The sequence below is a fragment of the Egretta garzetta genome, unplaced genomic scaffold (assembly GCF_000687185.1).
Source record: "Egretta garzetta isolate BGI_Z169 unplaced genomic scaffold, ASM68718v1 scaffold448, whole genome shotgun sequence".
Classification (NCBI taxonomy): domain Eukaryota; kingdom Metazoa; phylum Chordata; class Aves; order Pelecaniformes; family Ardeidae; genus Egretta; species Egretta garzetta.
Window position 1 is genome coordinate 1,704,131 of NW_009260497.1, and position 22,354 is coordinate 1,726,484.

The 22,354-nt window shown below is 44.6% G+C and overlaps 1 protein-coding gene across 1 annotated transcript; it reads right to left on the reverse strand.

Moving 5' to 3' along the window:
* Positions 1 to 1,493: 1,493 nt before the first annotated feature.
* SENP2 (SUMO specific peptidase 2) lies at positions 1,494 to 21,848 on the reverse strand. The gene is made up of 17 exons (XM_035900024.1): positions 21,550 to 21,848; positions 19,422 to 19,477; positions 17,634 to 17,761; positions 16,699 to 16,774; positions 16,078 to 16,156; positions 14,237 to 14,381; positions 13,243 to 13,346; positions 11,083 to 11,177; positions 9,849 to 9,906; positions 8,117 to 8,180; positions 7,252 to 7,401; positions 5,775 to 5,906; positions 5,156 to 5,359; positions 4,948 to 5,027; positions 3,358 to 3,442; positions 2,597 to 2,692; positions 1,494 to 2,033 (listed from the first exon to the last, which is right to left on the reverse strand). The coding sequence occupies exons 4-17, from the start codon at positions 16,709 to 16,711 to the stop codon at positions 1,971 to 1,973; spliced, it is 1,368 nt and encodes a 455-aa protein (XP_035755917.1). The 5' UTR covers positions 16,712 to 16,774; positions 17,634 to 17,761; positions 19,422 to 19,477; positions 21,550 to 21,848; the 3' UTR covers positions 1,494 to 1,970.
* Positions 21,849 to 22,354: the final 506 nt, after the last annotated feature.

Below are 22,354 nucleotides of genomic sequence, written 5' to 3' on the forward strand. Positions count from 1 at the left end.
CGTGCTGTCAGCACCACATGGGGCTGACCCCGACTCGATGGCTGAGCCCCCCCTTCCTGTGAGTAAGGATGATGTCACAGGGGCAGAGAGCATCAAAAGTGTGCAAAGCCGGATGATGAGCACCCACCACCCCCACCACGGGCAGCAGCCGGGGACACAGCATGTCCTCCCGTTGGCACAGGAAACACAAGCTTCTCATCTCCAAAAGGCCGATTACACGAGAAGCAAGGCCCAGGTCCTGCACACAACTGTTCGCCGAAAGCAGGGCAGCCAATAGCCTGTTCCTCTCCATAGGGTGTTCTCAGAGCGCGTTGTAGGGGCAAGAAGGAACCAAGCCACAGCTGAAGGGTGACAGCCCACAGGATGACCTTGCAGGCAGAGGGAAGAGTGACTGGCACATGTACAACTTCCCCACCATCTCATACACGGAGGTTTTCAGTGGCCACAACCCTGCAGGCACTTCTAAGTGACCGGCAATGACCTATGCAGGTGCGCCCAGCAGGATTTACACCATGGAAGTGCTTTTTGGTTTGTGTAAAGGACAGCTAAGCTGTTCATGGCAGCAACAGGGTGCTGGGGTGCATCAACAAGGGCATCACCAGCAGGGATAAAGGAGCCATCATCCCACTCTGCTCAGTGCAGGTCAGGCCAACCCTGGAATCCTTTGTGCAGTTCTGGTTCCCGCTGTACAAAAAAGCTGTGGGGAGGCTGGAGGGGGTCCAGAGCAGGGCCACCATGGTGATCCAAGGCCTGGGAAGCCTCTCTCAGCCATATGGGGATGGGCTGAGAGAGCTGGGTTTGTCCAGCCTGGAGCAAAGGAGGCTCAGAGGGGCTCTCATCACCACGTACCTGTACTTAAAGGGTGGCTACAAGGAAGATGGAGACTCCCTTTTCACAAGCCTGGCACATCAGTGCAAGCACGTTTAATTCCACTTCCACAGCAGCACACCGTGGAGACACCCACATTGGCCTTAAACAGACTCCAGTACTGGACAGCCTGCGTTCACCAAGCTGCGCACGCGGGCTTTGTCTCTTACCAGCCAGCCTAGCGCCTTACCCCAAGGAGAAATCTCCTACTTGGGAATTACCAGGATTGCGCTTGCCCATCTCGCTGCTGAACAACATCCTGATTGCCCCTTCAGGATTTTGTGACAACCGCTTAGAGGCTCACCCTGCTAGAGTCATCATCTTTCTAGTCATCATCTTTCTAGATTGTAAGCGAGCTAAACCCCACACTGATACGTCAAACCTTTTTTCAGTTAAAGACCCCCCCCCCACCACTATTTCATTACCAGATAGTTTCATTCCAGTAAGGCTCTTTATATAAGTTACATATTTATTTTAATAAAAAGAAATAAATACTTCTCTTTTCACATTAGATAACTCCCTGGGGACAGAAAAAAAAAACCCAAACAAAGGAACCCCAATGACAGGGACTTCGCTGTGGATGTTACAAATCAAAAGATGGCAAATGCGTTCTTCCTATGGTCATCACAAATCCAGTTTTAGGAATCAAGTAGGTTGTAGGTATTCCAGAAACAGAAAACTCTCCTTGAGGAAACAGCAGCTGAGCATGTTGTCCTTGGGAAGATAAGTTCAGGTAACACAAGTGTTACAGCCACCACCACTGATGAGTGTCCCATTTGCCTGTAAGGTGGCCAAGTGCGCTGCGAGGTACGAGCATCCGACTCAGCGATGGAGGTTCACAGCATTTGTTTTCACACATTCCCTCAGTGAGATTGCAGCAATCTTTCTGGCTTGCACTTAAGGTGCGTTAGCTAATTTCAAAGAGAGTTACTGTCTCCAAACTCGGGGGGGGGGGATGGGAAAGAAAACTTAACCGCTACTTCATAGCCTAAAGAGGAAAATTTGTGTGCCTGCTGCCTTTTCAAATAAAGTATTAGAAAAGTAACTAAAATAAGAGTTAGTCACCCGAAGGTGATCACAGTGTTACTCTAGTAGTGCATGTCTCACAGCAGCTGCTGATGAATTATTTCCCACACCATCTTCTTGCGGAAGTAAGGCATGTCATTCTGAAAAGAAAGAAAAACCTCTTAAGTGCGAAGTCATGGCAGAAAGAGGCAGAAAATACGCGTAAACTCCTGGTTAATTCTGTAATATGAAGTTCCTTTTAAGAATGGTCAACTCTTGCCATTTGGGTACAACAGTGGTTTCTCCCATGCGGCTCCTAAGAGGGTGACACAACAACCCAACAAAACCAGATTGACTTGACTACACAACAGCGTACAAGCACTTAAATGAAAGATGACTGCCTTGGAAAACAAACAGTGTCTTAACTGGTCAAAGGGTGAAACCCTTTCCTCCAAAAGGTACAGAGGTCAGATAGCACAAACCTGCAGTATCCTGCCCAAGAGGAACCTCACTGCTTCCACTAGGAAGCAGATACCGGACGTCAGGATGGAGAAAACAGCTCTGCTCTGCTGAGGCCACTTTGAAGTTCCAACCCCAGCAACCACACACCAAAACCAGATAGAGTACAGAACCTCAGCCCTGGACACAATTACCAGCTGCTGCGTAACTTCCCTGGCTCTTGTACCTGTGAAGAAGTCTGGAGCCGTTTATAGCCTTCGCTCACCTGTGTAAAGGTTAATGGTTTGTCTCTGGAGATATGATCTGCATATTTGCACATAAAAACTCCGCAGTCGCTTCCATTTGTTTGCTGAGGGATTTCCTAATGAATGCAAAGAAGATGGAGAATTTTCCTCTATCTTAAAAGAGAAGCAGTTTGGAAGGAGCACACATTACCCACACTAACCAGCCACACGTGAGCCTACTTGCATAACCCATTTACCACTCCCAAACACAAGGAACAGACCCGATTAACCGCACACCGTCCCTCCCCTCTGCTTCCTTCACTCGGATGTTACAGTCCAAATTCTTCGCAGGCTGATATGGGATAGCGAGGCATCCTCCCTGCGAGGTGTCTCGAGGTTTGCAGTGTCGTTTTGCTTAAATTAAGTCTTTAGATACTGCTTTTTACTATTAACTGGCTGAGAAACAGCAGCTCAGCCCTTTGCTTTGTGCTCCAAACAAGCAGCCAATGTTCTCTGACGACAGCCTAACAGATTTTTAAGGTTGACTTGTGAAATGGGGGCAAAGCCAGATTCACCTTAATGTGGTAGACTTTAAAAAGAGTATTCAGCCAGCAAGGAGAGATGCTGCTTAAAGAGTTCATCCCAGCATGGCTTCCTGGTCCACTTGCAGCCTGGTGTGGTACCATAAGAACATGAGATGCTTAGGGCCATTCTCTAAAGGCTCAAATTTATTAGAAAGTGTTAAGACCTTTGTGAGGAGAAATTATAGTTCCCATTTCAAACCCAAACAGTGCTCACATACATGCGGCTCCATGCTGTGAAGAGTCCACTCCGAAATAGCCAGCTCCACATTTCTTTTTTCCTGACTTTCTTCTTGCAGGTATCGGCTGTTTAAAGCAAAACAAAAATCACTCTTCATCTCCAGAACTTAGGCCAACAAAAAGAAGAGCTGCTGGAGGATCACAGAAAGATGAATGGCAGGACAGTAAAATGTCAGAGGATCCTCACAGCAGCTGATGTAAGGCATTTGGAGGAAAAATCCAAATCTTAAATTTACAAACACGGTGAGAGGTGGCGAGCTGATGGTCAGGAATTAGACCAACTGGTCGGAATGAGACCAACAATTCCAACAGAGACTTCCACAAAAGCATAAGCTCATTGCTTTGTAGAGGTCAAAAAAATCCCCAATCACACGTTATCAGAGGAGGAACAGAAAAACCAAGCAAGGAACAATAATGCTGCAATTCTACCGTGTGCTTTAATCCCACTTACTGGGTGCACCTCTGGAAGAACAAAACCAAAAGCATTTGGGCCAATACCTCCAGCTGAGGAAGTTCCCAGGCCACCAGCTGCTAGAAGAACGCTCTTGAGGAAAAAAAAATATCCAGTGCAGACCTGTTCTTACACCCTTTCCCAGGCATCTGCTGTTAACTGGTCAGGAGAGCACTGGACTAAAGTAACACTTGGTTTGTCTCTGTGGGGCTGCTCTTTCTCTACAAAGCTGTTGGATTAAGGGGTTTTACTACTCCTGCATCAGTGGCAAAGATGTCTAAGGATGCTGGCTTGCACAACATGAGAAACCATACCAGTTACACTGGAGATGTACACCGTGACAACTGATACATCTGGAAAAGCTTGCTATGAGACATCTGTCTTGAACGAGGATATCAGAAATACAAATAACACCCAGTAAGGACACAAGGGTGGCCTGCTGGGGTAAGCTGGAGGGAAGTATGGTGGCTTTGTTTAAAACACTGAACAGAAGAGAAGAGGTGCAGGCAAACTGAGAAGGAGCATGTTACAGAGCTCACTACAGCAGAAAGGATGAGCATGGCAAGTGGGGGGGAAAAAAACCATCTCAATACAAGAAAAGGATAAAAGAGTTACGCAATAAAGAGTAAAAGTGTACGTGTAGCTGATCACAGATAGGAGCGTGTATACCTTAGGACACCAACGTTCCTGAGCTACAATCTGAAAGTTCTTAAAGAAGGGGGCATTAAAAATCTCTTGGAAGGCTGCAATCCTTCTACAGTCAGGTTTGTATTTTGAAACGCTTCCCTGAAATTCTTCCCTCTCGTCGACAGCCCAGTTTTATTCATTACTGACAAAATCAGTACATGTGTGCCATGGGGCTGTCAGGTATTTGCCAGTAACACTTTGCCTATGCATATAGCAGGAAGGTGGCAGAATCCAGGCATCCAAGATCCCGGGTGGAAGGGATGATGTCAGACTAGCTAAGTAGCCACTGTCATACAACTCTCAGAAAGCGAATCAAAGATTTCTGTTTTGTATCTACAAGAAATGTGAAAACTTGCAGTTGTGTTACAGGGAGAAAATCCAAAAGCCTTCTTATAATTCACAACATAAAAGCATTGACTGAGCAGTTACTTACAACAGAGTTTCACAAATCTTCTGCCCTTTTTGTCCCATTGAGTCAAAGTATTTGATAGTCTTCTTTCTGACATCGATGACCTGTTATTAAAAGGTGACTGTGAGACAAAGCACAACCTGATGCTGCACACACACCAAAACCTAAGCAACTTTTCCTGCTAGTTTTGTCCTCCCCATCCAAGTCTAAAAGAAAAGCTGCTTTGACTCACCGCTAGCGCCCAGTGCACTCTCAAGTGAATAGGCACTAAGATGAGGTCCTGCTTGAAGAGATCCACACTTCTGGTCCATCTTCGTACTGCTCTGTAGCCCCCAGAAATGAGTTTGGGATAAAAGAAAGTACTAAAGGCATGGACTGCTGGATATCCTTCCTTCTTATTTCTTTCCATCAGAAGACTCATGTAGAAATTAATGACCTGTACCATAAAGAGTAAGCTTGAGATGTACGATAAGACACCAGCTTACCAAATGAAAAAAATACAGCAACGTGTCTTTGCTGGCCACCCTTAACCATGCAGCTGTGAGAACTCCAGCCTCGGCTGTCAGCTTTCGCTCTGAGAATTTTGCACTTGGTTACTTCTGCAGGCTCACAAAATCACCCACCCCCCACTCCAGTGAGCTAGACTAACTCCTGGAACTGCATAATACAAGAAGTAAAGTAACTTCCAGAAACATTAGTACCTTAAGTACCTAAAATAAGAACTGTACAGCTATTTCTAGGCTCTGCAGTGGAGGTCATCAAATAACTTTGAAAATACTTCCATACACAGTGAAGGGGTATTTGTAAATAAACGCTGAATTAGACTATCACTGTGCTGCAGCTAGTTTTACCTCATCGTTTAGCCAGCGAAGGTTCTGTAGTGTTTGGATGTCCTCACGAGTGACCTTTAGTTTGAAGGCACTGCTCATGATCTCATCTGGCTCACCTTCGCCAAATGCGGCAACGACCTCCTTCTCCATGGCCTGAAATGAACAATTAAATGGGGAAGGACTTAGGAAACAAAGCATTGAGCACGTTAACCTGCGGGCAGCTTTCAACTGAAACAAGACCCGTAAATTAAGCTCAGGTGACAGAGCAACTGGCTTTGCCTGTTTTTTGCTAAGTTAGCAAGAGCACTTTTTTGTTTCTTTGCTTCAGCATCCTAACTTTGAGCTCCAGAACCCAGATTTGCTTCGATTTCTTTTCATAAAGGAAGCCTACATAAAACACATGGACAGCAGACACACTCAAGTAGCTGAAAAATGAACAGCAGTGCAGCAAAAACGCCTTTCCCACGCGACGCTGCAGCCCTCGCAATACCAAAGGTTTAAGCCAACCACTACGTAGGCATTCTCCATACCAAGACAGCCAAGTCAGGAGACTGAAAGAATCTGAAGGTGGGGGACTTCAGAGGGAACTGAGGTAACAGCAAAGGGGGAAACTGAGGCAGCTACACTGGAGTCGGGCAATCAGGAGTCCAGGTTGTGCATGCAACTGGTTGTAATATGGATGTTTCTGTCGTAAGTCTGCTTAAGGAATGGAAACAAACCACTAGGTCTGTTAGTATAAAACACACTGATCTGTAACAGCATCTCCTTCTTGGTTGAATCTGGGCTAGCAAAACAAGAAAACCACTTGGTTTTCCTTGTACTGAGCATCACTCTGCAGACTTTGCAAACTCTGGATTTGTTAGCCCTTTCCAAGTCAATCCTTGACAGGCAAAAAAGGAGGTGCTCAATTATATCAGCACGACTGCAACTCTGAAGAATAAAAGCAGACAGAATTCATACAAGTCGAGGAACCTGAACTCCCACTCCTGTCGAATAGCGTAGCTAGGTTAACTCCTGTGGCCACTGTTAGGTGCAGTGCAAGCATGCCCAGTGCGCACACATGACTCTGCGAGACCTGAGGACATACACAGGATGGTCCCCCACAAGCAATGCAACACTATGGATCAGCAAAAGCGTATTTTTCAGGTTCCATCACCATAGTAGGACAGGTTAAGAGGCAGAGCCAATGTAACTGAAGGAATCAGGTTAGCACTGCTCTGGGAGACAGTTGTTAAACCTGAACTAATTTTTGCCCTGGTAGCAGAAGCCCCACAAACCCTTAGGTTGGCACAGCTGAAGGAGTGTGTGAAACATATTAAATCCGTAAAACCAGCTTTACTGCTGAGCCTTGCACTGTGAAGTCACAGCTGCAGACACTTGGCAACAGGTTAAACTCAAGTTCTTCAGATTTCAGAAAGCCTTAAGAACCACTTATAATAAATCCTTGCCACTGTTTCACAGCCTTCTGTTTTGTCTAACAGTCTGTCAGCCACAGTACCTCTGTGAGTGGAGAAAAGTGTTCTACTGTTTTTTCTGAGCTTGGGGATTTCTTTTCTTCCACACCAGGGGCAGAAGACTTTCTTGGTACAACAGGTGCCAGATGTAATTGGAATGACATCCCTTCTGGGATTTCAGCTCCATACTGTCTCTGTGAGACAAAAGGACATGAAGTTAGCAAGCAAGCACAGATTTGTTTGCTAGGAGATAGTGCAAGAAATCTTGCTCGTGTACAAAACTGGAAGGGTTTCTGTACACAGGTCCAACCAGCAAACTCCAAAGTTACTTTTTACTGATGGCTGCATTCCAACTGTGCACCCATGTAATGCTGCACTCAAAACTAAGTGGAGGCAAGAGAGGCAGAAAGTTAGTTTGGCTTGGACTAGCATTAAGAACCCCAGGAAAGCCTCCACATGTAAGTATCAAGTCGAGATTTAAATTAATATTTCTGATTTCCATGATTAAAACTTTCTTTTTGATCTCAATCCTGACCAGAGATGAAAGTCAAAGAGATGTACATCCCATCTCACAAAACAAGAGAAGACTAAAGATGCCGCAGTCCAGCTTTGCTGGTCAGCTAAGCCTGTACACTAAAGACTTTGAAGGTACACCCATACATTAAAGGGGAAGAATAAAAATAGTCCAGCATCGTGTGCTCGTAATAGCCCAGAAACAAAATTAATCGCAGCAGGAAACCCTCTGTGATAGCGCTACCCATCAAATAATGCTCTGCTTTCCCTGGGAAAAACAATTGGGACATATATATTGTCGAGTAAGTAATGTATTTAAGCGACGAGCGCAAAGATTTCTGATCACAAATAGCGATATTTTCCTAAAAAGGGGAGTAATGAGTAACACTAGCTTACCCCTGCAGCAGCTTGCTTCACTGGCCTTCCCTGTTCATGAGAGGTTTCTGCTGGTGTGTAGTACCTGCAAGGAGAGGGAGAGAGAACGGGAGAGGGAGGGGTGAGCTGTATATGCGTACGGTCCCATGTAAGCCTCAAGAATTCACCTTCTGGATGAGAAATGCTTTTTCAAGGCTGACTCTGACTAGAGCCTTGGTTGCATGCGTCGACATGTGACATCGTCTCAGCTTCCAGCACCATTCTTTCGTAGCAGCAAGACTGAGATAGAATGAAGAGCTGGAAGAAAGTTTGCAAAGCTCCCATCTACATGTGTAAGACTCCTTGTGTTTCTCTTTACCACTTTCATTATTTGGAAAACAGGGAAGCCTCCAGCATTTCCTCTACCAAGTGCTTCGAAATCTACTGGTGATAAATATTGCAAGCTAGGTGTTATACTGCAAGGTATAACACAAACATCTGCAACTACACTCGCATCCAAATATAGTTAGCTTACGGAAACTAAGACCAGCACATTGAATTAAAAATGGGACAGCTACAGGACGTTTACTTGCTTTCTCTAGGCTCGTCAAGAGAGTGACTATCGCCATTTGGAGAGGATTATTGTTAAAACCACACAGTCTCTGAAGAGCAAACAAATATACAGACATTAAAGTTGTCCCTTCTTCTAAAACAAGAATTGGCATTGTCCCCAAAGATCCCCTTTTTCAGGAGGGAGACCACAACAGACTCTCACAGTATCCTACACTCGCTGTGCTTTAAAGGCACAATGGTAAGAGTAGCCATCATAAGCCTTGTCAAATGACTTCAGTTTGTAGCTAAATCTGCAAAAAAAGCAAGAAAATGTTTATTTGAACCTGTCATACATCAGTTATTTTATTTCCTTTTCTCCCCTCGAGCTTAGGGGAACCAGTGACAATTTAAGCATGGGAACAGTGCTGCACAGCTATATATAGCACTAGTGTTTAAAGTGGGGACAGAGTTAGCTAAAAAACAGGACTGCCACAACTGAATCTCTCTCTGGCTCCCATCTGTGCTTTATCCTCATTTGAGGGCAGGTCACTGCAGAAAGATGCGTGCACTAGAGTGCCACACAAAATCTCTCCCTGTAGCTGCTCTTACTGCAATCAAAAACCTGTTTCCCTCAACGACTCAAAGCCATCTGAACTCATAGTCCTGCCAGCTCAGCCAGCCAATACAAACAAGTCCACCGGCCTCCCAAACAGGCAAAAAACCCAACTGCACTCTTCCTTTTCAGTCTTGTATTCAAACCCAAGGCATCCTCTAAGTCACAAAAGCTGCCTCAGTCCCACGAGGCCTTACAAGCTCTCTAATCCTTATGCTTAGGATCCTAGCTTCAAAGCGAAAGAAATGAAATGTCAGCTCATGAATGGCTTGGCAGAAAGACACTCGCAAGCAAAAAGGGATTCTGCAAATCCAAGGACAACTTGGTACGGCCACCACTCTCACCCTCGCTGGCTTTCTTTCCCCAAGCAAAGGGCCCAGCAAACCCCACACCAGCACAATCCTGTTCATCACATGGCACAGCTCTAGCATGGGAGCTGTGTTTGAGAGGCAACTGGCTTGCGAGCAATGCCAGAGCCACAAGCTAGCTACTCCTCTTCTGCAGCACTGAGACGGTAAGTATGATTTGTCTTCTTCTGGACACTACTGGAGGCTGAAGGAGACATGCAAACAGAGCCAAAAGAAACAAGAACCATAAAAGAGACTCTACCTGATCATATCACCTCTCTGAGACCACGGTGGGCTGCAGACATCCACACATCTGATACCTGCACAGAAAAGCAGTAATGACAAGAAGTCAACTTGCAATTACCATCAATCAGATGTACATAGCTCTCACTTTCCAGGTGATAAATTAAAAAAAAAAAACCTTTTTAATGACAACTGTGTGGTTAGGAAGTTCAAACTCTGGCAAACAATTTGAACTTTGAATATCACGGGAGAGTGTGTGAGAGCTGAAGCAGGGCATTTCTTAAGTTTTAAATCCTAGACTGCACACTTGACTAAATGAGTGATTTTTGCAAACCCAGATGCTCCTCCAGGCTCAGAAGAATAGCTCATAGTTTTCCACGACAAAATAAGCTTTTCCCAAATGCTCAGAATTAATTTAAACCCCACATGATTGCATAATCAAGTCACAGATAAATAATTTTTCATCAGTACTTCTTTTGATGTGAGTAATGAACAGGGAAAGAAGGACTGGACAATATTAAATGTATACACACGAACACGTGGTATCATAACACACCGCTGGTACAGAAGAGAACAGCTTGTCAGCAAACCAGCTTAACTACCTACCCACTCTGCAGAAACAACTAAGGTCACCTTCAGCAGTTATATATCTTCAACTCGCTAAAGATGATCTACAAAAGAAACTTAACTTGATATCAAGAGTGGTACTGGGCAGTTAGCTACTTGGTTTCAGAGCTCTGTTATTATAGAAATAGTAATATATAGCATTAAAAAGGGATTAAAGAGTAACACGCGATCACAACTCTGAGTTAAGCAAGGGGAATCTAAGGGTGCACAGTAGTGTATCACTCTCCACCAGTACAGACAGTTAGGTCTGCAGCTGCAGACACCACTGGTACAGTTCTGTCTCTCCAGTACAATTTTAAACAAACTGTCACTTCAACAAAAACCTTACAAATCCAGCTATAGTTTTAGGAACGTGAAATTAGCTATGCTTTGGGGAAGGTGTTCCCCCTTCTTTTTTCTCCCCCCTTTCTCTCCAGAGAGAGCTCATTTCATTCTAAGAGCTGACGTAAATTAGCCAGCATAAACACGCTGGCTGATTTAGATTTCCTTATAGACACAGATTAATGATATACTAGCACGGACAAATCTTTTTCGCATAATCTCTACCTTTGAGACCTTAAAGAAATGCCCTATTTTGATTTGAAGTCTACCTACAAAGAACAGATATGAATCACAGGGATACTCACCAGTTTTTAGTGTCATACATGGATAGACATCTCCGTATTTTTGTTCTCCCAGGGGACTCACAGTCATCATCGGTTCCTTGGAGTAGGCCTGAACACTTTGGCGCAGCAAAAGATAACAGAGAAGAATCACAGTTTTTATATGCATGGCACTTGTTATCAGTGCATCCCAATTCACTAGAAACGATGCAGTTTATTTGTACACAACTGTCTACATTAGAGTTGGAAGCCATAATTAAAGCAACAGCAATATGTAAAGTAAAATTAGGCTATTGAATCCCTTGACAGAAACATCCCGTCCCCTGCACTCGGTTCATGACAAAATGCAAAGGGCATTTCCATAAGGAGGCAGTTTACATTCAGAAGCTTGGCTACTTTCAACTCGGGCATCCTGAAGATACAGGAATTGAGTTTTTCCATCTCCAGAATTTCAAAAGAGACTAATCAATCAGGAAATTTGATTCCCTTACCTTTTCATCAGCAAGTCGGTGGCTTTTTTGTTCGTTTTTTTTTTTTTTCTTTAAAAAGTATTCCTAGAATCATTTGGTTGGAAAAGACCTTCAAGATCATCAAGTCCAACCGTACCTGTCCATCACTAAACCCTGTCCCCAGGCACCTCATCTGCCTGGCTTTCAAATACCCCCAGGGATGGGGACCCCTTCCCTGGGCAGCCCCTTCCAGTGCTTGACAGCCTTTTGGGGGAAGAAATTCTTACTAATGTCCAACCCAAACCTGCCCTGGCACAACTTTTTTCTTTGCACATCCTACAAATATCCGGATTAATCTGTGGAGACCATTTTACTCTATGGGACAAGACAGGATTCATTACAACCACCCTTGACCACTTCTTTTCAAGCTATTTATTGAAGATTATGCTGACACTAAGAACGCAACGTCCACAACATACATACTTCTGGGACATTTTACTCCAGACCTGCTCTGCTCTGACCTCTGAGCTACATGCTCATTAGCAGCTGGAGTGCATTAGACACATTCCACAGGGACACTCTCTGGTTTAGCTTCATCTGAAAGGAGGTACGAGCCGAACCACAATAACCAACGACTGGGAGATCAGATGCTGAAAGCAGAGTCTTGACCCACCCTAAAATGCTATTGCCACTGCACCGAAAATTACATGAGATGCTCTTTTCCATATCGTTTTCTTGCACCAGAATATTTAAACATGATAACGCTGTTCTGAAGTCACACGTTTACGTGTTTTCTAGCCATAAACCACTGAGTGGAGATTGGGATTTTTTCAAGCCTTGGTGACAACCCATGCTTCAGAGCATTTGAGGGAAACTGCAAGAAAGTATGGCATTTTCTACCATCTGACTATGTAGAAAGGCGTGCTGGAACTTCAGCACCATCTTAGCGTCAGTATTTGACAATAATTAGGCCCCTTCTGGACAGCTTTCAAGTGTAACTATTCCACTAAGATAATGGCTTCTATTACTTTTGTGGTTTTTACCTGTGTAGTTAACTTCGTGCAATCTCTTGACACAGTTATAAGGTACCAAATATATTAATCGCTGGTAATACACGAGTCAGAATTACACACAAGTTCCCCTTCGCAAGGTGCTTTAGGAACTGGTATTCTACACACAAGTGGGATTTTGTCAATTTAGCAGACTGCAAAGAGAAAACTTGCTATAATTTGTGCGAGAAGGACTGGGGGAGGTGGCAAGGAGCAGAGAAAATTCTGGTGTTCCCTGTGTTTACCTTAAGGTTTGCATTCTCAGATAACACAGGATTCCTGACCAAAGAAAAACTCATCAATTGCAAACAAGAGGAAGGTAAATTCTTTTAAATGGTGCTACAGAAGAACCAGTGCTGTCAATTTTTATACCAGAAATTACACTGCCAGCACTAGAATGAGATGCTACCTTTCTTAACCCAATGACAAGCAAGGAGTATCAGAGAGAGAAATACATCCATATCAGAAAAGGAATTGTCACCTTTAGAATATACATTCAGAGAGCAAGCATGCGTCATTGCAGGGAGCTGAAGAGGGGTGTCAGTCTTTTAAAAATTAGTTTGCCCCAACACCTGCCCTGGGACACTGCCCAGAACCCTGAGAGTAGGAAAGATTAAATCCCCTCTGTGCACTTACAGCTACAAAGTTACCACCAAAAAGTTAATGGTTATTTTTCATATAATTACTTGTAGAAGCTTGTCGGCTGTGGATTAGGGCGGCTTCTGGGATATTTTTCCTTTACCAGTTCCAAGAGCTGTTTGTATTTCTCCTTTTCTCCTCGCTTAACATCCTAGCAGAACAGAGAGAGAAACCAAACTCATTAGAACCACTGCACATGAAGCAAACATTTGTAATCTGGATATAGCACAGACTGCACAGGCTGTTCCCAAAATACTGCCACGTTATTCAAGTTTACTTGAGCAGGAATTCCCACACCTTCATTTTGTGTTAGCCCTGCTTTAGGAACTTGTGTCCCGCTATAAAGCTCAGAATTTCTTTTGTAACCGTTTCCTCAAATGGGGGCCCATCCTCTGCAGCTGTGGTCTGCACCTCCTGCATAATAATTCAGGCTAATATGCATTCTTGTCAATATACGTAACGACCGGGTGCTCTGAGTCCCCAGGGTATCTTAATCATACGCCACAGCTTACCATGGCCTGCTTCTCCAGTACTTCGGTGTTAAGTTCTTCTCCCATGTAAACTAGGTTTACCAGGAATTTTCCAAAAGTTGCTTCAGAAATTGGAAGGAAAGGACAGGGGGAAACCAGTGGGGGTTTTTTGTCTACATTATCCTTTTAAAGCTGCTGTGTCAAGATCATAGTTGAGCTAGGCTAAGGACAAAATAGTGAAATAACCCTGCAACAAATACACACCTTCGTGACAAGGCAGTACAGATCCTCTTACAAGTGAAACTGTCTGAAGGGTCCTCCCCCAGTACACCATTTCCATGAAAATGGCTTAAAATTCAATCTTTTGGCAAGAAAGCACTGCTCTGTTCCAAGACTTGATGCACGTAAAGGCAAATAAACCGCTGCACACTGCTTTCCCAGCAGCATTCCTTCACTTCATTAACTACACCCATTTATGCTGTTACAAACTGCCACTTTGGCGTTTGCATACAGGTTGGTTATAACTGCTAAGCTGTTTCATTTCAGAAAACACCTTTCTCACCCAGCGTACCTCTTCAGCAGTACAGAACAGCCTCCCCATTTTGCCAACTTCTGAAGTCGTGGATTCTGGCACACTGCGCTCCTTAATAGGTGGCCTCAGTGTTAAGATGCCATCTGGAGCAGGTTTGATGTGGCATTTGGTGTTCCTGCTCGTGCTAAAAACATCAACAGCAAAAAAAAATATCAAGAGAACATTCAAAATATGCCCCTCCTGATTCAAGCTCCCCCACCAACTATTTTGTAAAGCATGTACACTGATGATGATGATGGAGACAGACACAAGATGTTTACGACTTTCAGATGAAGACCTGCTGTCTTCAACTGGCTAATAGGAAAGTACGGAGAAGCAGAAGTGAAAATCAGAATGACCGCCTTGATTATACACTGCTGTTCGAGCTGCACATCACAGCTGCTCTCAGAGGGACATGTTATGTCCACAGCAGCCCAAGCCCTGAGTCAATACAGAAGCCTGAAGAACCAGAATTCCTCACAGAATTGTTCTGGCAGAGATCTCTGCAGATCACCTGGTGCAAACCCCTGCTCAAGCAGGGTCACCCACAGCAGGTTGCCCAGGATCGCATCCAGTTGAGTTTTCAAACCTCTCCAAGGATGGAGGCTCCACAACCTCTCTAGGCAACCTGTGCCAGTATCTGACCACCCTCAGAGTAAAAAAGCGTTTCCTGATGTTCAGATGGAATTTTCTGGTTTTCAGTTTGTGCCCATTGCCTCTTGTCCTGCCAGTGGGCACCATTGAGAAGAGTCTGGCTCCCTCCGCTTCATTCCCTCCCTTCAGATGTTTATACACATTTAGATCCCTCTGAGCCTTCTCTTGTCCAGGCTGAACAGTCCCATCTCACTGGAACACACTCAGCCTCTCCTTGTATGAAAGATGCTTCACTCCCTTAAGCATCTCCAGGGCTCTTCGCTGGACTTGCTCCAGTAGGTCCACATCTTCCTTGTGCGGGGGAGCCCAGCACTGGATATAGCACTCCAGAGGTGGTGTGAGTAGAACGAAGGATGTGACCTCCCTCGACCAGCTGGCAACGCTATTCCTAATGCAGCCCAGGGTGCTGTTGGCCTTTGCCATGAGGATGTATCACCGGTTCATGGTCAGCTTCTTGTCCAGTGATGGCCCCAGTACTGATCCCTGGGCTACACCACTACTGACTGGCCTCCTAGTGGACTTTGTACCTGTGTTACCGCAGCACCTCTCAGCTGGGGTACACGTATCAATCCCATTTTGAGATTGGAAGGCAAACAGTAGCATCAAATCACACCATGGCCCATTCCCCTCCTTCTTCCAGTTACGTCTGATGCTGAGGTAAGTATACAAACAGTGCCGCAGCATCCCCCAAACAAGAATTCAAAACAAATGCAATGTAAAGGCTAGTCCTTTTATCAAATCGGGAACTACTTTATGCCAACATCATGGAGGTTTTCCTGAGAGAAGGTTGTTGGGGGTTTTGGTTTTTTTGTTTGTTTGAGTTTTTTTAAAACAACTTATTTTGTCCTGTCAACTATTTAGGACCTTTTCACAAGCATTCCTGGTCTCAGCCTCTTCTCAAGCTCAACACTTCCTCCTGCCACAGACCTTTAATCTTTATCTGATCTCCTGTGTCTATGAAATATCTGGATTTAAAGAAAAAGTTTAAAATTGGTTGGGGGTGGAAAAAGAGCAGCTGGAGACCTCCCTTAGTATAGCAGCCCGGAGGAGTTCCAGAATAGCTCGGAAAAATATTGCTATGTGGACACAAATCCAAATGTTGGACAACACAGAGAAAGTGGAAGGAAGAGAGCGAAAGACACCAAACCTTTCAGAGAAGTCATCAAAGAAAATGAAAGGATTTTTACCTCAGACATGGAATTGTCTTGTGAGAAAGGGATAGTGTTTCCTTACTCAGGCAAGTATTGGTTCCACAAGGCATTTTATCTACGAGAGAAGAGCATAAGCCATCAGTAACTATAAAAGGAAACTGAGGAGTTTTAGGAGTTGACCGTAAACCGCCTCATCAAAGATAAATTACTTCAATTTTCTCTCTTACGTCATACTATTATTATTTGTATTATGTTACTTCAGGATATTTTCAGATTTTCATGTTGGCAACTACAGAAAGTTGTGCACACAAGGTATTGACAGCCTAAACCTGAAATGAAAAAAAGGGTTATCAGGATCTACCACCTCAAATTAGCGTTTAAAATAATTTGCTTCTGGCAAGCTAACAGTGGACAGATCAGAACTGAAGGACTGCATCCGAGGCAGCTCTTGCACTGCGATGACAAGATCAACGCTCTGCCCCGATCCAGAAGCAACACAAGGATGCAGGGAAGAAACAGAGTTCACATTCAAGTATTCCTAGATGCTACCTGGATATTGTGCCCACAATAATCCATACATAAGCCTATGGGTAGAGCTGCACAGTACACGAGATAGGGTGAAAAAGAAACAAGTTAATAACTTGACGTCAGCCTTACCAATTTGTAGCATTTCTGTTTCTATTGCAGAACCTGTCGGTCTTTCAGATGAAAGGTCAAAAGAAGTGGACTGAGTCTTAAAGAAAAACAAAAGAAGTGCCAACATGAGTACAACCTGAATGTGAATCCAAGCAAACATAAACTTCCTGAAATTTAGTCAGCTCTGTTACAACTTGGGGATCATGATTTGCTGGTTCAGGTTGTAGCAGAGTGCAAATCTTTGCAGGATCTCTGACAAGTACACTGGAATTTTTTGATACAAGTTCTCATACATGCAGGGATTAAAACAACTCAAGCTTGTCACTGAGTTCTCCTCAGTCAGTTCCTAAACATTCCAAAGTGTTATAGTTTAGCCCTTGAAAAATATATTTTATACAAGTAAGAGTTAATGACTCTCTCAGGATGGAATAATTAGACCATGACAGTTTCTTATTCCTCTTATCCTATGGGGCCAAAATTAAAAATAACACTACACCTTTGAAACAAACTACAGAGCCAAGCAGCTCATGACTCATTTTTACAGAGCCAAAATCCTACAGGAACCCTTTCCTGGACTGGTGGATAATGAACCTAGCAGAAAGAGGCTTACCCAGAGGAAGCATGCAGTTTTTCTTGTACTGTAATGTATTTTGACTCCCCAACTACAAGCTTGAGAGCAGCAGTTTACAAACACACTAAAACTATACAATTGAACAGTTGTGAAGTATCTGGAAGACAACAAACATTTAGCTCCTTCCTCAGCTGCAAGGGCTAGAGCAGAGCAAGCAAACTTGAGTAAGGCAAACCCAGCACACAAGAGCTGCCTGCTATAAATGAAAAAGAAGAACCTACTGCTCTACAGGCTCAGAGCAGGCCCAACTTCAAGAGGCATTAGGGAGAGCCGCTTCCTCTTTCATCTTGCACAGATTCTACCTGCTTTCAAAATCCTTGCTAACCTTTTTTGCAGACTCCGTGACTGGAGCAGCATTTCTGCCTGAAGCCTTCCGGCGTGTTGCCTTGGCTGGCAACTTCACTGCAGCAGAAACTTCTTCAACTTTCTCTTTACGCTCAGAGGTGGTGTATTCTAAAAAACAAAGACAGGCCGTATAAGAACATGATTTAAAAGTGGATTAGGATTTCTATTTGCATTAAAGCCCATCTCCCTAATCCCACCTAAAGCTGTGTAACTCATTTCAAGTTACGCGCCCTTATGCCAACAGCAGTTGGTGGTGATGTTTGTACTAGTTGCCTCACCGCACAGTCCTTCAGCACCAGAGCTCAAAGACTAAACCCATCAGTCAGTCTGCCAGCAGATCTGCAAAACCACCCTGCTTTGGGGAAATATTCCCTGTTTCTGGCAAAGCAGCACAGGGTGCAATTTATCCTCCTCATCCCCTCCATGCATGCATGTACCCTTTGCAGTTTATTAAGTTTATTACGTGCCACTCTTGTCCGGTTGAGAGAAGTTGTTCACTGCCATCTAGAAACCAAAGCTACCCAAGCCTGTTCTTTCCAGCGTTAAAGCAGCAGAGACATGCAACCCCTCAAACGGTATTTCCAAACATCAACAAGCCAGGGCTGTCTAATAATAAGGGGCTGTGTTAGAGATTAAACCATATTAGACAACAGCATTTGTTTGAAGAGAAGAGAATGGCATTTTAGCAGATGAGGGCATAGCTGCTACCACGTTCTTAGAAGCAGATCTGGCCTACTTACTAGGACGTGGGAATCGTTCCTACCAAGAGTTGGTCACATTGCTAAAAGGAGGGATAGGGGAGCAAGAGATCAATTTTGACATTTTTTCAACCGTCTTATGCTCTTGAACCTGAAAAGCACACTAACAGTTCAGCAGCCCCTACCATTAAATAGGGAGCAGCACCATTTGCCAAGCAGTAACTAGGAAGCTCCATGTCTCCCTGTAGAACTTGTGCTAGGAAATGTCATACAGCCTAAAGAGCATCATTTCTGCCTCTTTATCAGCAAAGACGGGAAAGGGGAAACGTCCATCTCAAATCATGACCAATGCAGCTGGCACCCAGAGGCACCAACATGGCTACAGGCAGCTGCATAATTTTGTCCTTAAACACTTTGTGGAGGGGGTATCAGAGAAAGCCTCACCAAAGAAGGCACTTCTCTACCCTGCTCTTCTCTGCCATGCCTAGCCTCTGCTGCATCTCCACCCTTCTTCACTCATCCTTCCTCCATCTTGTCAAAATGCACATGCCAGAATTTTCAGGTTCAGACTAAACTGACTCTTTTGGTTTTTTTCAGCTTCCCTCCCCCCTCACCCAAACCCACCAGCTCACAGACATACCATTTTTTCTCTGCCTGCCATCAGTTTAAACTTCCCTTCCGTCACATCCCAGATTCTAAGTGATTTCTCATAAGACATACAGGTATTTTGAACTGACAGAGGTACATTGTGAATACAGATACAGCTTCGATTTAAAATGCTCTTTCTGCCGACATGCATGGGCTCAGCGCCAGAGAGACCTGGGATACATCTCCTGCTGGCAGTAAAAGTATTGCACCCTGCCACAGTCACCACAGATAGCAGCATGTGCAGGGCTAGGCCCTAGGAGACACCCTCAGGCCATGGGGCTACACAGATGGCCACAAGGAACAAACAGCTTGAAAAGCCACAGTTACAGTAATAATGCTGAAGTACAAAAGCCAGAATTTTCCAAGGTACACAAAACCTAAGAAAAATCAGGTGTATTAAATACTTGCGTAACATGCAATACCTGGTTTTTGCTTTTTGCGTTGAGTCTGGTCAGGATCTTCCACAGGTGGCCGAATGCTGAGGAAAGAACACACAGAACAGTGTTTTGCAACCACAGGTAAGCTTCTACCAGGCTGACTTCCCTCTGCAGGGCCCAAACTTCCAAAGATAGTTTCCATACCCCAAAGGTCTCCCCATCCAAGCACCCTGGGATCATCTCAGACAGATACACACCCAACCGCCACTGCTGAGCATCTCATCAGCACCCCAGACCACTCACGGAGCGCTAAATATCCCACTAAAGCATCTTAGGCCTCTTTTTCTTCCTCTGTTAACGCTTCCTAATGTTTTATGTTTGTTGCCATCACCAAAAAATCACTTAAGTTAATACATAAAGTCTTCCTCTTTCCTCAAGGGAAGAAGCATACCAGAGATTACCAAGGCATCTAAGTTCATAAGTTGCCACACGGAGCTGCAAAGAAAAGGCTAAGTAGGACAGGAAATAAAAGGTGGGAAAGCAACTCATGCATACACCCACTTAAATAACTTACTGCTAAATCAGTACTTGTGAACTAGTTCTTGAAATAATTCTTAGCTGCACCCTTTCTTACGAAGCATAAATCCAAGTAACAGTGATAAAATCCAGTAAATATTTTTACTTTGGGAACAGGGCGCAAAGGTTGCTCCTAGGCTTTGGGTTTTTTTTTTCCTATTTGCCTCCAAAAATGCCATGACAGATGGCAAGGATTCTTTAAAGAATTCCTTGGGCTTCCTTACACAAAATAATTTCTTTTAAACTGTGATGCTCCCAAACCCTGCAGGTATCATTGTTTCTGGGCTATCTTCTGTCCATATCAGGAACACAAAAAGTGCCCAGTATCCTTAACGGCACCTTTCGTACAATATAAAGAATATTTGCTATTACTGTGCTATTAAAGTCAGGCAGAAAATATTGGGGGGTAGGTGTTAAAGTCAAATGCATTCCTATAAAAATGCATTCTTACTCAGCATATTTGATATTTCTGAAGGTAAAACTGAAGAAGACAAAATATTTGTACACTCCTGCTCCATTTTTAGCAAGAGCTAACTAATTCTGAGCTGCTCTTCTGTGAAAACTTTCCAGCATCAGTTTTCTGCAGGACTACAGCACAACTCAACCTCCTCAAGGCTATGTTCTGAGACAAGCACAGTTTAAATACCTGACTGTGGTTAAAACAACTGCTTGTGAACAGAAGCGCCTCTTTCTGCAGCTTTAGCAGAGCACCCAACACCTACGAGAGCATTGTTTTGTCCTTTTTTACTTTACGAACCACTTGGAGGTTCAGAATTAGTTTGATGGCAAGAAAAGATGACTTCTCTCTTGGTAATTCAGAAATAAATCAGGTAATCTTTGACGTTCTGAAGTAGGCATGGCCAGGGAAGACAGATGGGCAAAAGGCGAGGAGAAAACCAAATCTGTGCTTAGCTACCTCTGTCTCCAATGGGAATACACAAGATTAAACTGTGTCACTGCAACTGGGGTTTTGCCAAGGGCCTGGGAGAAACTGGTAAGCACAGAGGGTGTTGAGTAATACTTGAACCACACTGGAAAAAAAATGGGCCAGGAAATAAAAGTAATCTGAGACTGCTCTCCAGGTAAAGATGTGTTCATGCCCTTCTCTATGCTCTAGAGAAGACAGTGCCTATTTACACCCAGCATTTTACTTGCCTCCTTAGTAACTACAGGAAAAAAGATAAGGTATTAGGAAAATGCAGTAACTCTGGATACACCCATATAAGCTCAGGCCTTCTTTTCAAAACTCCTCCCCCACCAGTGTTGAGGACAGTTCATTAAGATCTATAATTTAAATTCGTAAAAAATTCACGTTTTCACAGGTTAACCCCCCCAAAAAAATCACACAGTGTGCTTCGCCAGTGTGGTACAAGAACAGCTAATGCTTATCTACTTTCCCCATCACCACCCACACCCATAATTTTTCATCTTTTTACCACGGGAAAGTCTCAAGTGGCAGAAATAACAACCACCCCATGGTTTAGATTTCCTTGAAGAGATTCACACAGCGGAGCCAGGAGCATCTTTGCCATTTCACAGCTGATCTCAGAGAGCATGGCTTCTGAAGCCAGCTAACGCGGTTTCACTTGAATCTCACCCTCGTTGCTTCGCCTGTCATTCCCAGTCATCTCTTAGCAAAACCGGGTCTCCTGGTCAGGCCGTGACACGACAGCCTGCAGTGTCTACAAAGGCGCGTTCTTCAGTTTGGGGTTGTGCTCCGCACAGCAGCTGCGAACAGCTACTTGTGCAACAACCGGCTCCTCCCAGAAGACGTTTGCTTTTCCCATTCACTCTGGAACACGAGACACTACGCAGAGCCTTCCTGGAGCAACGGTTTCTCCTGGACGGAGCGATCACACTCCCCAAAATGTGGCATGTGATCCATACATTCCTTCTTTTCAGAGAGACAGAAGCTGACAGGCGTGGGGATGGCTTAGCCATCTGACACTGGGAGCTCTGGGGCACCGGGGACGGTTAACGCCTGGGAAGGCATCCCCCTTTCTTCCCCTCCAGGTCCATACCATATCCCCATGCTGTTTCCTCCATCCAGTACATCCCTATATGTAGATATACTGCTCTCCGCTCCTCCAGCACACGTATTCCAAGTCTCCACCCCTTTTCTTCCCTTGTCAACCCCCCCCACTATGCAGATGGAAAGCGAAGGAGGGGGCGGGCTTGCCAAGGGATTTATCGGGTACATCTGGAACCCGCAATCACCTCAGCATCACACGTGAACAACCGGGACCGTGGGCCCAGGGTGACCCGACAGCAGCGGGAGCCATGGCCAACAGCCGGGCCAGAAGGAGGAGCGCAGCCTGCTACGCTTCACCCGCTCCCCAGCCGAAGCGGGAAAGGGCGGCACGGATCCCCCCGGGAGCTCAGCACCAGCCCCAGCGCCTGGG